The sequence below is a fragment of the Protopterus annectens genome, chromosome 7.part0, assembly GCF_019279795.1.
Source record: "Protopterus annectens isolate FY-2018-M chromosome 7.part0, PAN1.0, whole genome shotgun sequence".
NCBI lineage: Eukaryota > Metazoa > Chordata > Ceratodontiformes > Protopteridae > Protopterus > Protopterus annectens.
In genome coordinates this window covers 1,850,816,633-1,850,837,402 of record NC_056739.1, presented here as the reverse complement: position 1 = coordinate 1,850,837,402, position 20,770 = coordinate 1,850,816,633, and the positions used below count along the sequence as shown (strand labels likewise).

General features: G+C 41.2%; 1 protein-coding gene across 1 annotated transcript in view; it reads left to right on the top strand.

The window, feature by feature from the left end:
- Positions 1-20,770, top strand: part of LOC122807249 (protein FAM169B-like) — a 446,649-nt gene that overhangs the window by 372,831 nt on the left and 53,048 nt on the right. Inside the window, exon 7 of the mRNA XM_044078338.1 lies at positions 19,005-19,108. Within this exon, the coding sequence (XP_043934273.1) occupies positions 19,005-19,108 (104 nt within the window). The remainder of the gene's footprint in view (positions 1-19,004; positions 19,109-20,770) is intronic.

Below are 20,770 nucleotides of genomic sequence, written 5' to 3'. Positions count from 1 at the left end.
TAGCAAGTTCACGCCAAAATGTGATTCCTTACCCAGTTGTTGTTGTTTTTTGTTGCCTTTTTGGCTTTTCCCGGTTAGGGGTCGCCGCAGTGGAACTCCGGTCTGCAAATGATTGGCAGATTTTTATGGTGCCGAGTTGCCAGCCTGACACCCAACCTTCAGCAAAGGCACGCCCATTCACACATGTCTTTTGGAGGCCACTCGACCACGGGGAAGACATGCAGACTCCACACAGAAGGCACTCCAGCTGAGAATCGAACAGGAGAACCTTTTGCTGTGAGGCAACAACGCTACCACTGTACCACCGCGGCTAGTTAAATTCCTTACCCAGTTACACTTGTATAAATCCCTTAAGCCCCTCCCTACCCTTACCTCATTTCCTCCCAGTCATCTCTCATTCCTATTTAACCCTTTCATCCTCCGCTGCCCTCTTAACTCCCACTAATATATTTATCTAACCCCCCTCTGAAGATGTCCCTGGACAAATTGGTTTGTTTCCAAACTTTATTTGTCCCAGTCCCCTTCAATAAACACATCACAGCAAATGATGTTTCACGACCTTTATTAAACTTCCATAAACATAACTTTGTTAACCAATATTTATTAATTACAACTGAAACATAGTATAGCTGATTTTAATCACAGCATAAACATCCATGTAATGTTAATCAGGACAGCGTGACCTCACTCATCCTCACCCAGTAAGCAGCATCCATACCTCCACTCGCTTATTTTACTTATGAAGCAGCGTCCCGTCACTCACTTCATTTACCACTTATTGAATTAAGCATCCAAACCAATAACCAATTTACCTCCGCTTGCTTATTTTATTTATCAAGCAGCCTTCAACTGCTTACTTTCCTTTCCCAACTCATTGAAATGAACATCCAACACCAGAGGGGGCCAACAACAGAGGTGGAACAGAAGATGGCAAGCCTGTTCCTCTTCTCCACCCACAAACCTGACCAGGCTGTTCCCCCACCCTCCTAACCAAACTTTCCAACAACCTAACCACCCATAAAAAAGGCAGGTTAAGACAAAAATTATTCAGTGTACGCCATCCTCTCTAAACCAAACTGGATCCCTGTCAACAACCCCAAAAGCCCTGACATATAAGTACCGAAAGCTGCCAATTGACTAAACAGTTAAAACAGTCTAATGATTCCTCTCCAATACTAAAATAGTAACCATAACATTTGTATATCAACTAAATTCTCACTTATTCTAACTACCAATATTAACATTGTAACGAGTCCCAGGACATTACCTGCCAAAGGCAACACCAGAACATTAACCCAAGGCCACATAAAACCATGCAAGGGCAGTTGCCTACCATAGGTCTCAACCTCTTAAGAGACCAATGTGGAACACAGGCCCTAACAATGTGTGACAAATGACACGAAATGTGCCATTGCCATGGAGCATGGTAGAACATCTGTAAAATTCAATAAGACACACTTCTCAAATCCAAAACCTTTATTTATAATCTGCAATACCATAACAAAGGTTATGGTTTGGCTTTATTGGCCTGAAATTGTCCATAAATAGCCTTAAAAGTAAAAGAAAAAGTCATGGACATTCAGAATTGCTATTTAGCTGAAACAGCTGACGTTATGTTGTCCCTATCTTGCCTTCATTCTTGCTATTTGGGTTCGGAGGCGATCTTCGGCTCTGACTCAGCCGTATACTATAGCTCGAGAGCTTTTACTGGCTCGAGGCTAGCCCCTATCCCAACATGACTAGTGGTAGTTACCCAGATCTCGTTTGCCAATTGCAGCGTCGAGATTGCTCATATTGGCTCAGGCTAAGTGTTTCTTCTTTTTGGATAATTTCTAATTTTTGGATAAAGACAGAGTTAGTTTCTGGATATTATTGAGTGTTAGAGTGTTCTCTTCTTAGGTTAGCACTTTTTCTAACCTTTCCGCTGCTGATTTTTGTTGTTGGGGCCATCATCTTTCTTTAGGCCTTCCTTGTCCTTGTGAACCCGTTTTCACTTAAAGGGTTCTTCTCTTTTCAGCCCTGCATTTAGTTAAAGGGCTTTTTATTCCCCGCAGTCTCTTCTCTACTTTTCCAGGAGCAGCCATTTAAGTTGGAGGCTCTCCTTGGTTGGGGGAGTTCGCTGTTTTAGTTTAGAGGCTCTCCCCCTTCCCTCTTTCTTCTTTCTTTTCAAAAAAAAAAAAAGTTAAAGTTATAGTGATATTTCAGTTTTATTGTTACTGTTATTATTCTTGGTGTCTGTTGTAGTTTTTTGATAGCATGTCTAAGGATCACTCTAAAGAGACAAAACCTTTGTGTTTTAAAAAGTGACTCATGCTGCCAAAAGATGTCCCTTACGAACAGATGGGCACATGAGTTGTGTTTATTGTTTATGGGCCGTCTACCCGCAGGACTCAAGCTCCATATGTCATGCCTTTAGTTCTCGGGTTCTGCAGGAGAGGAAAAATAAGTTGATTTTGCAAGGCTTATTGAAGAGCCCCTTTGATGCTTCTTCTGAGGGTACTCAGTCAGTCAAAAAACAGGACAAGTCCGCTATGCCATTGTCCTCGTCGGCTCTGATTTTGGAGTCATCCAAAGCAAAGGACAAAACTTCAGGTTTGTTGGATCTTAGTGTTGCTTCCAACAAACCTCTTTCTCTGGTGGCTCCATCAGTAGTCTCGGAGCCAGTCAGGACTCACAAGAGAACCAGGTCTCCCTCTCTGGAACCGGTGCGGTCTGTTCAACAGTCTCCACTTTTGCAGTCTGTGGCAGGCAGTCATCTGTCTTCCACCCATTCCTCTCAGTCATCCAGGAGTCTTTCGGATTTGCAAAATTATTATCGAGCCCAGCTGATAAGTAAGTGGTGCCGACAGTCCAACCAACACCATTATCGATTCCTCATCTGACTCCCTTGAGCTTGGAGCCGGAGTGCATGGAAGTCGTTGTGGTGGAACCGTTGGTTCCGATTCCCACCGGTCTCTTGGTTCCAACTACCACTCTGATCTCCTTGTTAACTCAGTCTATCGAGGGATCTGGGGGCCAATGTTCTCTCATCGGCTCCGAGGGGGGAAGTGGCATCGGAACCTTGTCCAACCCTGCTGTCCCTCTCTGAGCTTCAGCACAGGTGAGCTTGGCTCTTACATTGGCCTCAGAGCCATCAACCTTGGTTCAGAGAAGATCTCAGGTCTCTTCGGAGCCAGGGACTTTTTTGGGCTGGGAATGCGGTACCTTTGAGGTGATGAGGAGTGTGCTGGCCTCTGAGACCACTCCACCCTCAGCTGCATTGGTTCCTACTCCTTTGGTGCCAGTGTCTGCCTCCAAACCTCCTCTCCCCCCCCAAGCATAGGGAACCCATGCTCCTGGACGCCCCATTGGGTGACCCCAACTCTAACGAAACCTCCCCAGAGCACCCCTCGGAGGAAGTCCCTTGGAAGTAAAATTGCAAGAGGGAAGTATTTGGACTCCCCTGAGTCCCTCACTTCAAACACGGACTTGGAGGACTCAGAAGGGTCCCCACGGTCCCCCTCTGAGGATGTCTCTTTTTCAGACATCCTGGAAATCCTTAGACAGAGGGGTGGCTGGAAATCCCTTGCCTCTTTTGAGGATGAGTTTGTCTACCTGAATGCATTTAGTTCCCAACCCTCCACCTCTTGGGTGTCTCCACTTTTCAACCCACTGCTGGCCTTAGTTAGTCGGAAGGTGTGGAGCTCTCCAGAAACTATGGAACCAGTTCCGAGGAGGCCTAATAAATTCATAACTGCTCCAGATGATAAGCCTTTTCTATCAAAGGGTGTGCCTGTTGATGCTATGGTGGTGGCAGCAGCCACCAAGAAAGAGCTGGTGGAGACTTCTTCTGTCCATCCGGCGAACAAAGACTCCCGTACGATGGACAGGTATGGGAAGCATATGTTTTCTTCAGCGGCCTTTACTCTCAGGTTGCTGAATTATTTGTCCCACTTTACATGCCTTCAGAGGGATCTTCTAAAGGAGTTGGGAGATACCCTACAGGATCCTACAGTTGAATGAGCTGCAGGCAAGGTGGCTTCACAGCTTGCGACCGTGACTTCTGTAGTTAACTCCTCCATTTGACTGATCTCTTATGCAGCAGATGGAGTAAGTAGGGCAGCAGGCACAGGAGTTGCCTTGTGTAGACACTCCTGGATGTGCCTTTGTCAATTTATGGAGCCCTTCAAGTCCTTGTTTACCAAAACCCCCTTTGATGGCTCATCGCTGTTCAGGCCTCAGGTAAAAGAGACTCTTACCAGGTGTGAATGGGATGGCAAAACTCTCTCTGCTGTGGGAGGACGTTTTTTCCACTCCCTCCAGACCTTACCACAAAGGTCAGAAGAGTGGCAAGATGTGGTTCCAGAAATCTCGGGGAGTTGCGCCTGACAAACGTGGAGATTTTTTCCCTAGGGGCAGAGGGGGAAATAATAACGGGAGACACCGATCTTGCAGTGGGGGGGGGGGTCCGCAGAATCAGGCTGACAGAGATACTTTCTCTGGCAAGCTCTTCCAGCGCTCCTGAAAGGAAGCCCGACTGTCCGCCTCTGGAGGCAGTCAGGGGCAGATTATCCTTGTACCCAAAAGCCTAGTGAACAATCACTGAAGATACATGGGTACTATCGATAATATCCAGGGGTTACAAAATCCCCTTCTCCCAACCACTCCTTACAAGAAAACAGTCAATCCCAGATGTTCCATCCAGTCTTTGGGATCAAGCAAACCTATAAGTTCAAAGGTTGCTAGAAAAAAGAGCCATCCAAAAAGTCCCGGAAGACCAAATCAAATCCGGCACTTACTCAAGGTTCTTTTTAGTTCCAATAAAGACAGGGGACTGGAGGCCCATTTAGGATCTCAGCAAACTGAACAAATCAGTCAAGAAAACAAAGTTCCAAATGGTAACACTGCAGTCCATTCTTCCCTTTTTGGGTCAAGACAATTGAATGTGCTCTATGGATCTCCAAGATGCGTACTACCACATAAAAATGGACAGACGATCCAGGATGTATCTATGCTTCCAGCTGAGAGCCAGTCATTACCAGTTCAGATCTCTCCCCTTTGATCTCACCACAGCCTCCAGGGTGTTCAACAAATGCATGGCAGTAGTCACGGCTCACCTGAGGCATTTAGGATTCTGGATGTTTCCATATCTAGACGACTAGCTCCTCACTACCACCACCAAGCATCAACTGGTTGAGGCACAGGACTCCACTATTCACACTTGTACAGAACTGGGAATCACCATAAACTACAAAAAGTCTGCCTTGTTGCCTTGTCAGTATATCACATTTATAGGGGCAGATTGAGACACAAGGGCCATGATAGCAAAACTGCCTCATGAAAGAGTGTTAACCATTCATCGTCAAGTTTCAATCCTCCTGGCAAACAATAGAATCCAGGCAAGATTTGTCCTCAAGGCCTTGGGTTCTATGGCTGCAGCAATTACTCTGGTCCCTATGGCACACTTCCACATGAGAGTTCTGTAGTGGCTCCTTTTTGCTCAGTGGTCATTCCAGGGTTTACCAATGTCGCATCAGATTTGAATCACAGAGTCTTGCAAGAAGAACTTAGCATTGTAGCTTCACTCTCCTCTGATGTCAATGGGCAGACCGTTTACACATGTGGGTAAATCAAAGAAAAGACCTAGGTCAATTTTAAAACACCATGATTCCAGTTACACCAGTACCTCAGGAGAGGAGTCATCCTACACTGACAGCGAGGGAGGCACCAGTGTCAGATCCCCTGTAAAAAAGAAAAATAAATCTAAGTTCCCTTTAAACATGTTGGGAAATCCCGAGGGGGGAGGAAGCATAGGAGCAGATACAAATACAGACTCTATGACGGGGTTAGTTCAGGCATTGCTGAACAAATAGCTCAACCTTTTGACAATGTTTTAAATTTGTCTGATCATACATTGACTAAGGAACAACATTGTGTTCTTAATAAAGGATTGGGTTTTGTCCCAAGTTTTTTCTCAGATCATTATTCTGTATCGGTTGATGTTATTGAATTTTGTAGGAAGTTGAATTTAAAAATTTTCTTTCAGGATCAGAGTAATCAGGTCACTCAAAGATCTACTGATTTTATATTTAAAAAATCAACATTCCAGCCTCCAATGAATAAAAACGTTGGGATTTTCCAACAAGCTGTTTTGAGGGACCTACATTTTCCCAACTTTAATATTAATATAGCTCAGGACAATATCACACCTTTAGAGAGGGAAGCTTTGTTTGAATTGAGACAAAATCATAATATTGTCATCATTCAGGCGGATAAGGGGGGTGCGGTGGTTGTCCTAAATAATGACTATTATGTACAGGAAGGATTAAGACAGTTGTCTGATGCCCAATGCTATAAGCATATGAGGACAGATCCGACACCCCAGTTTAAACATGACATTGACATATTTATCCAACAAGCAGTAGAAGAAGGTATTATTTCATCTAAAACTGCCAGTCACCTTCAAGTAGATGATCCACAAAAGCAGATTCTTTATCTGTTACCCAAAATTCACAAGTCTCTCAGTGCTCCTCCTGGGAGACCTATTGTGTCTGGTCATGGTTCCCTTACAGAACCTATATCGGTTTTTCTAACATCATATCTTAAGCCACTATTGCCCATGGTCAGAGCTCGTATACAGGACACCACGGAGTTTCTTAACATCGTGGTTGATACACAATTAGATCCAGATTGGACAATGTGTACTTTAGACGTAAAATCCCTTTATACGAGTATCCCTCATTGGGCTGGCCTACAGGCGTTAGATTACTGGCTTCAAAGATCTGATCTATACCCACCTGGATTTAACACGCTACTGGTATGTTTGTCAGAGCATGTTTTGAATAAAAATGTTTTTTTCTTCCAGGGTGATTGCTATTGGCAACTCAGAGGTACAGCTATGGGGGCTTCCTTTGCCCCCATATATGCTGACCTCTTTATGGCATACCTGGAGGAATGTCTCATATATGATCCTTTGCACAACATTTACTTAGAGGAGATGGATATTTGGAGACGTTATCTTGATGATTGTTGGATGGTGTGGCGTGCGGATGTTGACTATTTGATGGAATTTGTGGAACATTTGAACAGCAATGTTTGGGGTATTGAATTCTCTATAACATACCATCAGTGTACCATTGACTTTTTGGATGTCACGGTATATCGTAATGAGGACAATACCCTAAGCACTAAAATACATAGGAAGTATCCACAATTTAATACTCTACTTCATTCTTCTAGTATGCACCCACGCCACACCATCCGCAACATCCCCAAATCACAATATCTGCGTCTTAAACGTATTAATTCATCTCCTCAGGATCATCAAGATGCCATCCAGGATTTAAATTATAGATTTCTTGATAGAGGTTATTCTATGAGGGACATATCCAGTGCCAGGTTGTGGACAGATCAGCAGTCTAGATCAGATCTTTTAAAATACCAGAGTAGGGATACTGATAAAGGTGATACCATTAGATTTATTACTACATTTGGGAAAAATCATCAATTGATCAGAAATGTGTTGAATAACAATTGGAATATACTTTTGGCTAATGAACATCTTCGTCACATTTTGACTGACGAATGTTCTATTTCTTACAGGAGGGGCAAAACTTTGGGCACGTTATTCTCTCATTATAAACATCAGGACAGTGGAGGTGCAACATACAGACAACTTACCCTTTCTGGTGATGAGTTGTTGGGGACTTTCCCGTGTGGTCATTGCACTTCCTGTTTAAGTATTAATAAAACTAAGGAATTTTCTAGTGCCAATACTAGTAAGATATTTGATATACGTATATTTGCCAATTGTTCAACATGCTGGGTGATTTATTTAGCCATATGTCAGTGTCAAGCTTTTTATATGGGTAAAACCTCAAGGTCCCTCCGAACTAGAATTGGAGAACATCGTAGTGACATTCGGACCCACAAAATTAGTAATGCACTATATCAACATACTGTTAAGCATCCATCTGCTAAATTTATATTTTGTGCCATTGATAAAGTACAGGGCAACAGGTCCAACCAGACTGGTTGGCAGAGTGTCCTAAGTATGAAAGAGAAATACTGGATTATTCACCTGGGAGCTCTTTTTTCTCCAGGTTTGAATGACCATTTGTAATGTATTTTCACATATATATTAATAATATATATATATATTTGTTAGTTATTTAACACCACATCTGGGCTTTATATTATTGTTATTTACATTTATATTTTTGTCTAAATTGTATTATTCATGCACTGTTTGTGCATTTAAGAATTCCTACTTATTAGTTAGGTCTCAGTTTGAAGCATGTCTTTAAATTTGATTTTGTAACTAATTGGTAACCATTTGGTTATTAGTTGATTAATTATTTATGTATATATAAGGAGCATGTCTTTTGTAATTATTATGGCTGTTATCCTCACTGAAGAAGGTATTACACCGAAACTAGTTTGAGGTTATGGAGAGTGTTTGTGTCTTTGACACTATTTTACTTCATTAAAGTCTTTGGGAACCTGTTGCTGGCTCTTGTTTGTTCCTGTTCTGCTGTTGGGCCGTGCAAGCTTGAACGTGCGTGGGTTAGTGTGTCGCAGTTAGGACCTCCCCATCAATTGTATGCCAGATGTGGAAACATCCTATCAGAGGAGTGACATTTCACTATTGGTCTCATCACATTTGTTCAGAGGCCTCAGATATAGCAACTGTATCTTTGAATATGAAACAAAAACTACAGTGAAGATGTGCCTTAAATCTCTGACTATTGTGCTGCGCTTGTTTACGTAGGAAGGGCAGCAGAGCTACTATGCACTGGTTTGTTTACTGCGATGCTGACTGGCAGTAATTGCGGTACACAAACCAATAAGAATCCGTGTAGCGAAGCCACAGCTGTTCAGTGCATAACAGTGGAACAGTGGCTTTGCTCATTGTTAAATGCGGAGCGTTCCACATAATCTGGAGGACTTGGATGCTCAGTTGCCTACCATCAAGCCTAACTGTAGCCCTGTTTTCCTACCCAATGTATATATAATAATGTCCAAATGAGATTTCCTTTCCAAAGTCAATTTAAGAGCAATCCTGACATCACACCAACTATCCAGTATAAGAAGGAAAACATAATGGCCATCTTAACATTTGCTGACCAGCAAACCACCTTCTGAATGACTAAAAATAATCGATAACATAAATGCCACATAAACTATAACCCCATGAACCTCCATTTCACAAAACCAACCCCCGCAACAAAACCTTTCTTGACAATAGCCAAAGTCTGTCAATCTTCACACTCTCAACCTAACCCCAACCCTTCAAACCAATGAATTACTGACCGAGATTTAGTAAGTTCACTTAGCCTTGTCACCCGTGCAACTGCAGTACTCGCAGCTAAATCCTCCTTGACCAATTGAACTGCCTTACCTTGCTTCCAAGCCTGACAAATACTAAACCTTTCCCATCAAACTCCTTTCCACAGACAGATGTAACACACATTTAACCCATCTAGCAATGCCCTACCATATGCTTTACTTATAAAAGGTGCCCCAACCTCCTGCAGCAAGCCTTTAACCTTAACGCATTCTGACACACCTCATCAAACACAGACAGCACAACCCATACCACTGTCATATTAAACAAATGAAATTGAATCCTAAGCCGCAAAACCCACTAAACCTACTCCAGATTAAATTGAAACTCCAGATATTCAGCATCCCCAATTGTCCCTCTATCCCGCCATTCAACAAGCCACAGATAATCCCCCCAAATTATGCCCCCAACCCAACACCTCCCATAAGATTTGTAAACAGAATGCAAATCCCCATGACCAAGCCTATCCATCTACCCCAAGAGCCACCCCAGTGAATTGCTCCAAAGGCAGCACAGTGTTGAAATGCACCAACTTATTAACCCCAACCCAAGCAACCAGATTAGACTGGCCAACATGCAACTTCAGTAACCCAAGAAGCTGAAGAACATCCTTAATCCAGTGCTTGGCCCTGGCTTCCCCTCGAACCTTTTCTTTCCATTTGTTACCTTGGTATCTGTTAAGAAAGTAAACATGTCCTGCATCTGCAAGGAATCCCAAACAATGTCTTGCATAAGCCTTCTAACTTCTGCTTAGCCAACAAAATATCCAGTTCCACACATGTACCCCAAAACACCCACATACTGACAATGCTCCATCAAACCCTATCTACTTGGAAAAGTAGTACCTATACCGAACACCTCCTACCAGCCTAAAGCAGAATTCAAATGGTATACATGTTACTTTCTCTAAGGTCCTTAACCTGATATGTGACATTACTAAAACCTGCTTGAGGAACAGATTTGTCTCCCAGAAAATACCACGTTTGGATCAAACTCCCCCTTCATATCAAACAAGACACCTCCTTAGCACCTTACAAAACATTTGGATAGGTAACCGTAAATTCACCCCAGAGGTTCCACCCATGTCCCTCTTAAAGAATAGGAGCAGCATGTGGAAATAAGAATTGAACTTAGCTTGCAAGGGCCCTAGAAGAATTGTTGTGACTCCAACCCACCTGTGGAAATCCCAGGCTACCCATAAACAATCCCCAGCCCTGCATTACCTTGCCCCAAACATACCTGCCCCTCAACTTGCCCCTGTACTACATCAAACTCCTCCAACTCTGATGTGCTTTAATGAACACTAAATAAAGATTACTTGCTACCTCATTGTACACCACTCCAGCAATCAAAACATCCACACAAGCAGAATCCATTACCATCCAAATCCATTTCCATCAGGGCACTGACCATTGCTCACTCAGCACTCCCCCATCTGTGATCTCATTGTGCACCACAGAAGCGACCGGGATATCCATTGAAATAGCCTCCATCACCTTTCTCGTTTCCTTCCTTCAGGTCACCAATCGATGCCCACTCAAATTCCAGACATACGCAATCTGCAAAAGAAAACAGATTAAGCACCTTGCCTTTACAAGAACTGAAACAAAGAAGAATTTCAAACAATATACCTGTATGTCTGTATGGCAAACACCTTATCTATATGACCCCGACTTTAATGTATACATTAAGTTATCTGTCAGATATGAGAACCCCAAAGTTTAAAGAAGGGCCAAATCTGTCTCTTCTGCCACCTCGGGGCAGCAATGTTCACTTACTGCAAAACAAGCAGTAAAATGCATGCCAGTCATCCCTTTCAATTTCACTGAGGAAAATGTGTAAACAAAGCTGTAAATAAAAGTGGGACAATGACCCAATTTAGGGGCAATTTCTAAAATATTGCTCTTTATAAACTTAGAAAGCAGACAGACAACTGGTGTTACATCAGCATGTCCCCACTATTGCTGTTACAAACTCCTGCCATCCCTCCATTAACTCCAGGCTGTAAAGATTTGCCAGACAACCACAATTTCATGAAAATGGATAAAATTATAAGGCAACCAAAATATGAGAAAATCTGGAGGTTCGGCTATTACCTCATAACCTCTTGGTGCAAAAATCCAGATAAAGACACAGCGCAACAAACTGCTGACCTGAAGTAAGGATAACCTTCAAAATGGTCCAACAAACTTAAAAGCTGACAAAACAGGACCAACATTATCAAGAACCACCTGAATGGTATGAAGACTGAACCCCAAGTGTATGCCACTTCCAAATTTCAAATCTAAATGATTAGCAACTAATCCTCCAGAAAACCTCATTTATGCGAAGTATGAAGTGGACTGATACAGCAACCCCTCCCCCCAGAACACATTAGCACCTGATCTCTGTAGCACCAGCACTAGTCATTGTTTATAAGTAATGAAGTGCAAAGGGCTGTCCTTTGGTAACCAGTGTCAGAGAAACACATCTGTCGCTCACTTTATTAACACAGGATTCTGAAGCAAAGTGCTTTTAATAGCCGCTTCCACAACTATTGAACCATCTAGTTTTTAAGGCACTATAATTTGTGAACCAGAAAATGAACCCTCCCATAGTAAAGTGCATTCAGTTTGCACATGGCTCAAACTTGTTTGACCTATTTAAAGTCATATAACACTAGAGAAGCAGGTTCCTTACCTTGCAAGCAAGCTAGGTAACTCAAGTTATAGAAACAACTGAAACTATAAAATATCTCCCAGGATTTTTCCTTTTTGTTATATATAACCAAAGTCTGAGTTAGCTTCTGGACAGTCTGAGAAAATCTTGACTGTCAAGAGATATGCCCCTACCAGCTACCAGTACAGTGCGTGTGGGCAAACACAAACGTTAACTCACGTACACTCAGCAGCTACCGAACACCCTAATAGGAAGGTGCACACAACTATACTCCTCAACCTCTTATAGCAGGAAAGCTGGATAGTGCCATAATTAAAATAAAATGCCCAAAACTGGAGCAACTTCAAATATTACTCCCACAAACTTAGAACGTTGTTAGAATTACAGGTTTGGCTCTAACGTGAATTCTCTGTAGAGCATGCAGTCTCGAACTCCAATATCTGCCATTCATCTCTAACTGTAGTCTTCAATGAATAGCCACTAGTTCACCCAAACCACTTAATCATTGTTTGACCACAGTGGATGACTAAAATATGAAGCAAAATTCTGGGCATTCAAAGAAATCTGTAAAGTTGAGTGGTATCCACACACCCACCAACCCCCACTATATGAACCAAGCTTATAAGTAACCAAATCGATAAACCTAGCAGTTCCCTTTACCTCTTGCCTGCATGTACCCCCAAGACATTATTTCTCTGTATTTAACCCTATTCCCTCCATTTAATGAAGGAAGAAAACAAAATAATGTGGGGACAATGGCCCAAAAATAAGGACACATTTTAAATATTGCTCTTATAAACTTACAGAGTTGCTAGAATAAAAGATTTAGTGTAAGCATGGATTTTGTGAAGGATATGAAGTTCTAAACTCAAATTGTCGATTATATAATGATTTCAATCCTCAATGATTTGCAGGAAAACATCAAGCTTTACGAGGAGCAGATGAAAAATATGAAGCAAAATTCTGGACCTTCTGTAAAAATCTCACAGATCATAGTACATTTTATTTTATTTTTATTTTTATTTTATTTTACGTTTGTTGACCGGGCTAGTCTAAATGGATATATGTCCATTTTCAGTAGAGGCCCGGGGAGACAAGCTCCAAAACCATGATTCAAAAGTATAAGTACAAACAATACACAAACATCAGGTGTTATAATAATAAAAAAATAGCAATTATCATATTAAAAAAGTCATCGACATGATACTCTGAAGCGCCAACCCCAACAGCTGCTCCATACAGCCTGCAAAAGGAGGCATAGCCCACAAAACACCAAACCACCAATGAATCCAAACCAAGTGGACATTACGAGAACCCAAGGCCCCCCACAAAAAACATCCACCCCAGGACACAAGTCACTTCCAAACCCACCACACCAAAGCTGCATGATGGAGAGCATACACAGCCCACAAAGTTAATGTTATGAAAGTGTTTAACAGACTGAGCTACTGAGTCACACATGACTGCCATGCTACACCAACACCGGAGAGATGCCATAGCACTCACAAAGACTCCAACACACACCACCACAACCTGAAACACCACCATCAACAAACCAACTCCATTTCCAACACGAGACAGAGAAAAAAAAACTACTAATATGAACACTACCAATGCTCACACTACCTAAACCTTCTGCCTTGAGGATGCATACCAACACTGCTCCCAATACACACCTCACAACACCAGAAACCAAGCTCCAAACATAATTAACCCGCCCCACCAATGAATTCCCTGCAAATAAGTATCACACACATGTAAACTACCTTGGTAAAACGCAAAAAATTAAGAAGCCAACAACCATGCCATCCAACTCCACCTCACCCTGATCATGGCTACTTACCAGGTTCACCCCTTTCATCAAAGTCCAAGGACTACCTGCTCCACAGTACCTACAGATCATCTTGGACATCACTTGCCTTAGCAAGTTCATGCCAAAATGTGATTCGTTACCCATTTACACTTGCATAAACTCCTTAAGCGCATTCCTACCCTTACCTTGTTTCCTCCTAATCATCCTTCATTCCCATTTAACCCTTTCATCCCCCCTACCCTCTTAACTCTGACTAATATATTTATCTTACACTCCTCTGAAGATGTCCCTGGACAAATTGGTTTGTTACTAAACCTCATTTATCAGTTTCTGTCTTAAATATTATAGTAGTAGATCACTGTGCCTTTACCTGGCTTGGCAGTCATTTTCAAACCCTTGCTATTCATAAAGCATACCATATACTTCTGTGGTTAGCATTTGCAACACATACGTTATTACAATGTGTATTTGTTTATTTTTATAATGAAATAAAGAAACAAGAAAATAAAATAAATGAGTAAAACTGAAAATAAATTAGATTGAAATGCAACCAAAAAATGAGCAGAAAAACTCGTACTTAATTGTTAATTTTGTCCACAGTGATATAGTCTTCATCCTACAAGGCCCCAGGGCCAGTGGAAACTACGGCCCAAGCTGCAGAATCCTATATAAATGCATTCTATGGACATCTCCAGGAATGCATGGATCATGCTATCTCAAACAAAACCAAGACCCAATCATCCAAAGGCAGGCGTCCAGTCTGGTGGACCCCTGCCATAAATAAACTGTACAACAGAAGGAGGAAGCTACTACATGATAGAGCAAAATCCCTAATAGGGAAGGCATCTCTGATCAGTACTAGCAAAAAATTACGATCCCTCATAAAATCCTCCAAGGCCAGCTTCAAGAGAAAAATTGCACAGGACACCAAAGACAGTCATAAGGCTTTTTTCAGTTATGTTAGAAACCTGGGATGCAACTCCCAGACTTGTTCTGAGTTGATTCTAAACGACAAAAAATACACTGAACCCACAGACATCGCCAATATCCTGGCAGACAGGTTCAGTGCAAACTTCTCCACCCCCTCCCTCCCAAAAGAGCAAGTATCTATCCCAGCAGAGGGCTGCCTCCCAAACATCTCTGATGCTCAGGTGAAAGCTGCCCTCTCCAAAGCAAAAAACACTGCTTCCATGACACCAGATGGCGTCCCAGGTTGCGTCCTACATGAACTCCAAGAGGAACTAATCCCTCAAATAAAACAGCTATACAATCTCAGCCTCACTACAGGATATGTGCCCACAGAATGGCATACAGCAACAGTGGTCCCACTCCACAAAGGTGGAGCCTCTACGGACCCTGGAAACTATCGCCCCATAAGCCTGACTAGCTTAGTCTGCTATGGAGAGGATCATCATGGAGCTCATAAACAAAGACATTGGGGACCTACAGACACTAGATCCTACCCAGTTCGTCTTTGTCAAGGGCAGATCCTGCCTTTTGAACCTGGTTGACTTCTTCGAAACAGTCACCAAAGCCATAGATGAAGGGAAGGTAGTCCACACAGCCTATCTGGACCTTGCAAAGGCATTTGACACAATACCCCACTCGGGCATCATAGATAAGCTATCCAGCTTAAATATAAACCCCTATGTCACAAGATGGGTCGCAAACTGGCTCAAAGACAGAACCCACAGAGTGAGAGTTGCTGGAGCCATGACAGACTTGAAACCAGTCACAAGTGGCGTCCCACAGGGTTCTGTCCTGGGACCACTCTTGTTCGGTATATACTTTTCCAAGGTACAGGCAAACGTGGGAGGACTATGGCTCACCAAGTTCGCAGACGACTGCAAACTGGGCGCCATAATCAACTCTCCAGCTGACACAAACATCCTTCAAAGAGGTCTCACAGAGACAGATAACTGGTGCCAGCGCCATGGTCTAAAGCTAAATGCCAAAAAATGTATAGTCATACCCTTTGGCAAAAACAATGTGCCCACAAATTACCACATAGGCGGAAACCCATTAAGTACAGAGAAAGTTATTAGGGACCTGGGGACCCAAGTTGATAGCAATCTTTCCTTTGAAAACCACATTGCCAAAGTGGTTAGAAAGACCTTGTACATAGCCCACCTCATCACGAAGGGTTTCACATCTAGATCAAGAGAGGTAATCGTGCCCCTTTATTCATCCCTCATCAGGCCCATCATAGAATACAATGCCCCTTTTGGGATGTACCTTACCCGACACCTGCAGCAGTTAGAAAGACCCCAGAAGTATCTCACCAAGAGGATCAAGGGTCAAGGGTCTCAAACAGATGCCATATGCTGCTCGGTTAAAAAAACTCCAGCTCTACTCAGTTGCATACCGCCTACTTCGAGGCGATCTATGCCTGACATACAAAGCTATGTCAAATCCAGAATTAATGGACATGCTCCACCTCAGTAAATCTAAATCCCTTAGAGCCACACGCTTGAGGGACTTGAACCTCAGCACAGAAATAAATAGAACTTGCTGGAGGGACAGGTTCATAACCCAGGGGCTCCCTTCGCTCTGGAATAGAATTCCAGTTCATGTGAGGCAGTGCACCTCACTGAATCTTTTCAAGAAGAATCTCGATAGGTGGATGGGGGATCGTAGGTTTGTCCCAGGGATTACTCCCGTGTCACTATTAGACAGAGGCACAATAAACTAAACCTTAAAGGGCACAGTATACTCAAATCAAGGGGTGGCGTAAGCCATACAGAATCGGGCTAGGCTTATAATTGCCTCAGGGCAGATAGCCTAGTATGAACCTATGAACCTATGGGAATGCCCACTCCCAAAACCTTAGACTTATATGATATCCTGTTTAAATATTGCATGATTACAAATTAACTCTTTCAGAATTAATTAGAAAAACTTAATAGTCAATGAAATAATTACAATTTAATTTAATTTAAATTTAAAAATCACATGATGTTTAAACAGGTTTTGAAAGGCTGTTGATTTTGAAAGTTGACATTCTGATGGTGTGTGCCATTGTGGATAGAAGTAACAAAAGTACTAATTAATCAAACCTGTTATGCTCATTTCTTGGTCTAGTTTCATTGTATTTTTGTATTGTTTGATACTAGGTTAGGCAGTCAGATCCTGGGGAACTTTTCAACAAAACTCAAGTTTGTGAGGGCACAAGTAGTTTGCACTTATTTTACAGAGAGCAGAAGAAATACAATGTGTAAACGAAGGGCAGTAATTTTTTTCATTTTTATGGAAAGAAAATACCACCATAAAATTATGGAATATGAACTGAGTACAGGAGAAAGCAGTATTTCATTGAATTTAGGCCAGAACACTCATTCAGTATAATTTTAATTTTTTTTATATTTCCAACTTGTATAGCTGTCAGTTTGCTTTCAGTGTTTTGTACTTAGAACTACTTTAATTTTGCTTATATACAGATATACTATAAAAGAATAATGGAATTATGGCAATCATTGGAAATTACATTGACAGTCACTGTTAAAATTACTGGAATTTTAGCTTACTAAGATTAATTAAATTTTTTAATAAACATTTGCATATGATATTCCAGTGTAATCAGTATCGCTGATATAAATGAGATGAACAGGAGACTTAACTATTTATCAAAGTTTATAGTTACATTTTGCATAAAACAAGAAGAACATACAATACAAATACAATGTTCAAGAAAAAAGGTTTAACCGATGAATAAAGATGCACAGGTCACTGGCTAATTATTGAAGTGGTTTGTCATCTGATAGTCCAGTAGCTAGCAGGTTACCCTAGTAGCATTTCTCAGGGCCATTATTAATTGGACTATTTTTTGAATGTATTATTCACCTGCGTGAGAAGAGAGGTACATTTTTTTATGCAAGATTCTAACGCTGGGAAGGTGGGGGTCATTGATAATGGATGAGAATGAAGATGTGAACTTTAAGGGAAATGAGGCATAGATTGTAATGATCCCCCCACAAAAAATAATAAAGTAATGCACTTCTTCAAGAAGACATGAGCAAGGTTATGTTGCCTGTTACAAATCTTGTTAGACAGTGTAGAAGAGAATAATTTGTTGAGGGTAATTATAAATCCTAAAAGTGAGATATTCCTTAGAGCATGGAGAGCTGTGACAACATCATCAAAATAATTGGCTATATAGTAAGCATAATGTACTCGAGCAAAGTGAAGTCTATTCATTTCCATTACAGAGCATTAGTATATTTAGTTTTGGAGTCCATGCCATAATAATGATATCCATTTAATGAAAAGCATCATAAGGACGGCCAGTAAGATGGTGAAGGTTTAGATGACTTGGAGTGTCAGTATACATTACTTGCTCTCAGCTCTCAACACCTAAAAGAAAAGAAAAACAGTAGAGACCTGGGTTAAATGCACAAAATGATGACAGATTTGGGGGGGATAAAACTCAGAAAAAAGGGGGGCAGTTATGATTTTCAGGCAGAGGGTTGCTGATTTGGAATGGAGAAGAGAATTGAAGGATTTACTAATGGAAATGGTAAAAACACCATGAGACTTACTGCTAATTAAAGTGGTGTGTGTGTGTGTGTGTGTGTGTGTGTGTGTGTGTGTGTGTGTGTGTGTGTGTGTGTGTGTGTGTGTGTGTATACGTGTGTGTACGTGTGTGTACGTGTATGTCTTTGAGGCAAGGTCCTGACTGCTTGAAGAGTGCAGCTGCATGGGTGGCTATTTGTTTCCTAACTTGGATTTGATATGTCAAGTGATCTCTTTCAGGAATGTGTTATTCGTGGTTGCAAGTAGAGTTGTTACACTTGTTGAGGAAAATATCCAGTGCTGGATAGAAGAGAAATAAATATGTACAATGGACACAGGGCATAAAGCTACCAGTTCATTACTAGATCATGCTTGGTCCTTAAATAATGGACCTGCCACAACTGGCTTCTACTGTTGACAGTAGAAAAAGAGCAACAGCAGGAAGTAGATGTTCATTAAACTAGGTGAGTCATTGGTAGTTTGTTTGTGATACTTTGAGACTTCAGGTAAGGAAAAAGAGATGAGACTAAAAATGTTTTACTGTATCCTGTTCTGATTAATCTGTGTGTTGCCAAATGTATGAGCAGAACGTTGACACAAACGTTTTTCTTCTTCACAGGGAATACTTTTTGTATGCTTGTATGTACTCTGCATAGTACACTAAGCCCTAACATATTTGTTTTCCCCTTACATATGCAGGTAGTTTGGCTCATGATAAAACAGAAGAAAAAGAAGACTGCCAGTTAGACAGCACACCTGAAAGAAATAAGCGACAAAATGAAAAGAACAGGCTTTTAATCGAAGTAAGCAAATAGTGTTTGTAAAATCTTGTACCTGTATTTAACTTTTTATTCTTTATTTATTATTATTATTATTGTCATCATTTTTTTTTACAGGAAAGTGAGCTCATCCAAGAACCTTTTCAGTTATAACCCAAGTCAAGAGATGACAGATATATAATAAATGCAGTACAAAGACTATACAGTCAAATGAGATATAATACAGTCGAATGACATTCATTCAGACTGCGCTACAATCAAAATGCAGTGCTATAATAAAAATACAACATATAAATAGAAGGGATTCAAAAATAATATACAAGTAGTACTTATGATGGCTATACGGGTCTATATTAAATCAGCAAACGCTTAAAATAGCGAATGCTGATTTATCGACCCTTTAAAAGCAAAAGCTGACAATCCCGAAGACATGGAACAGCAAATTTTTCCCTAGGGAAAAAAATTGCTGGGCCATTTTCAGGACTTTTCATTTCCTCCACTGTGGTGTGATCTCGGAGTTGGTATATTTAAGTAGGGGGGTGTGAGTTGGTATATTTGTGTGGGGGGTGATGCTCCCCACTTTATTTTGTGTTTTGTACCTTTTTTTTTTTTTTTTGCCCTGGGAAAAAAATTGCTGTTCTGTGTCTTCGAGATTGTTAGTTTTCGCTTTTAACAAGTCGATAAATCAGCATTTACTGATTTAATATAGACCCGACTATACATGGGTTATAGATCAGTAAATATATGATTTTACCTATCGGACTATTAACGATTAACAGTTAACTGTTACTATTAACGATTATCTGTTAGACGGCGCAGTGGTAGTGTTGTCGGCTCACAGCAAGAGGCTCTCTCGTTCAATTCTCAGCTTGGGTGCCTTCCCTGTGGAGTCTGCATGTCCAACCTGTGTTCGTGTGGGTTTCCTCTGCGTACTCCAGTTTTTTCTCATGTCTGGAGCGTTTTTCCCTGGGCCTTCTCTGAACATTGGCTTTGTTCCAAGTTGGACATTCCTGGTCAACAAATCTTAAATAAATAAATAAATTATCCAAATAGTAGCTGAAATAACAACTATAAGATATCACTCTACCACACTTTACCTGCACTGACGATAAATAATTAAAGCAGATGCAAAGTATCCCCACTTTTAATTTCTCCAAAGCATTTGGGTTTCTAATACTATGACAGGACTGGACCCCATTCCTAAGTCAAAGTATGGATTAAAGTTTATGAAATTAGTATTGTTTCAATCTTTGATGTCAGACAAAAGTGCTCTTTGCAGCACTCTGTGCCCAGTAATGACTTTTTCTGCAATTCTTATGGGGTTAATGAATTGGTAACATATCTAAATATGACTGTAGATTTTTTTTATAAGACCTGTTGCTCCAACTACTGTTGGAACTGTCTAGGTATCTTTCTTCCACATTGCTCACATTTCTGCCTGCAGATCCTGATATTTTATGACTTTGTGTCTCTCTCTCTCTCTCTCTCTACACAAGACACTGTAGTCACTGGTGTAGCAATTTTAATGATCAATGCTACTTTTGTCTTTTTTTCTTGGACCATTATATTCGGTTTTCTAGCATCTATCTTTTGAACTGTTGGCAATGGGTGATCCCACGTGATATAAACTTCATCATTTTCTGTGATGCTTTTTGGCTAATGTTTCCAGTGTTTTTCCGCCATTTC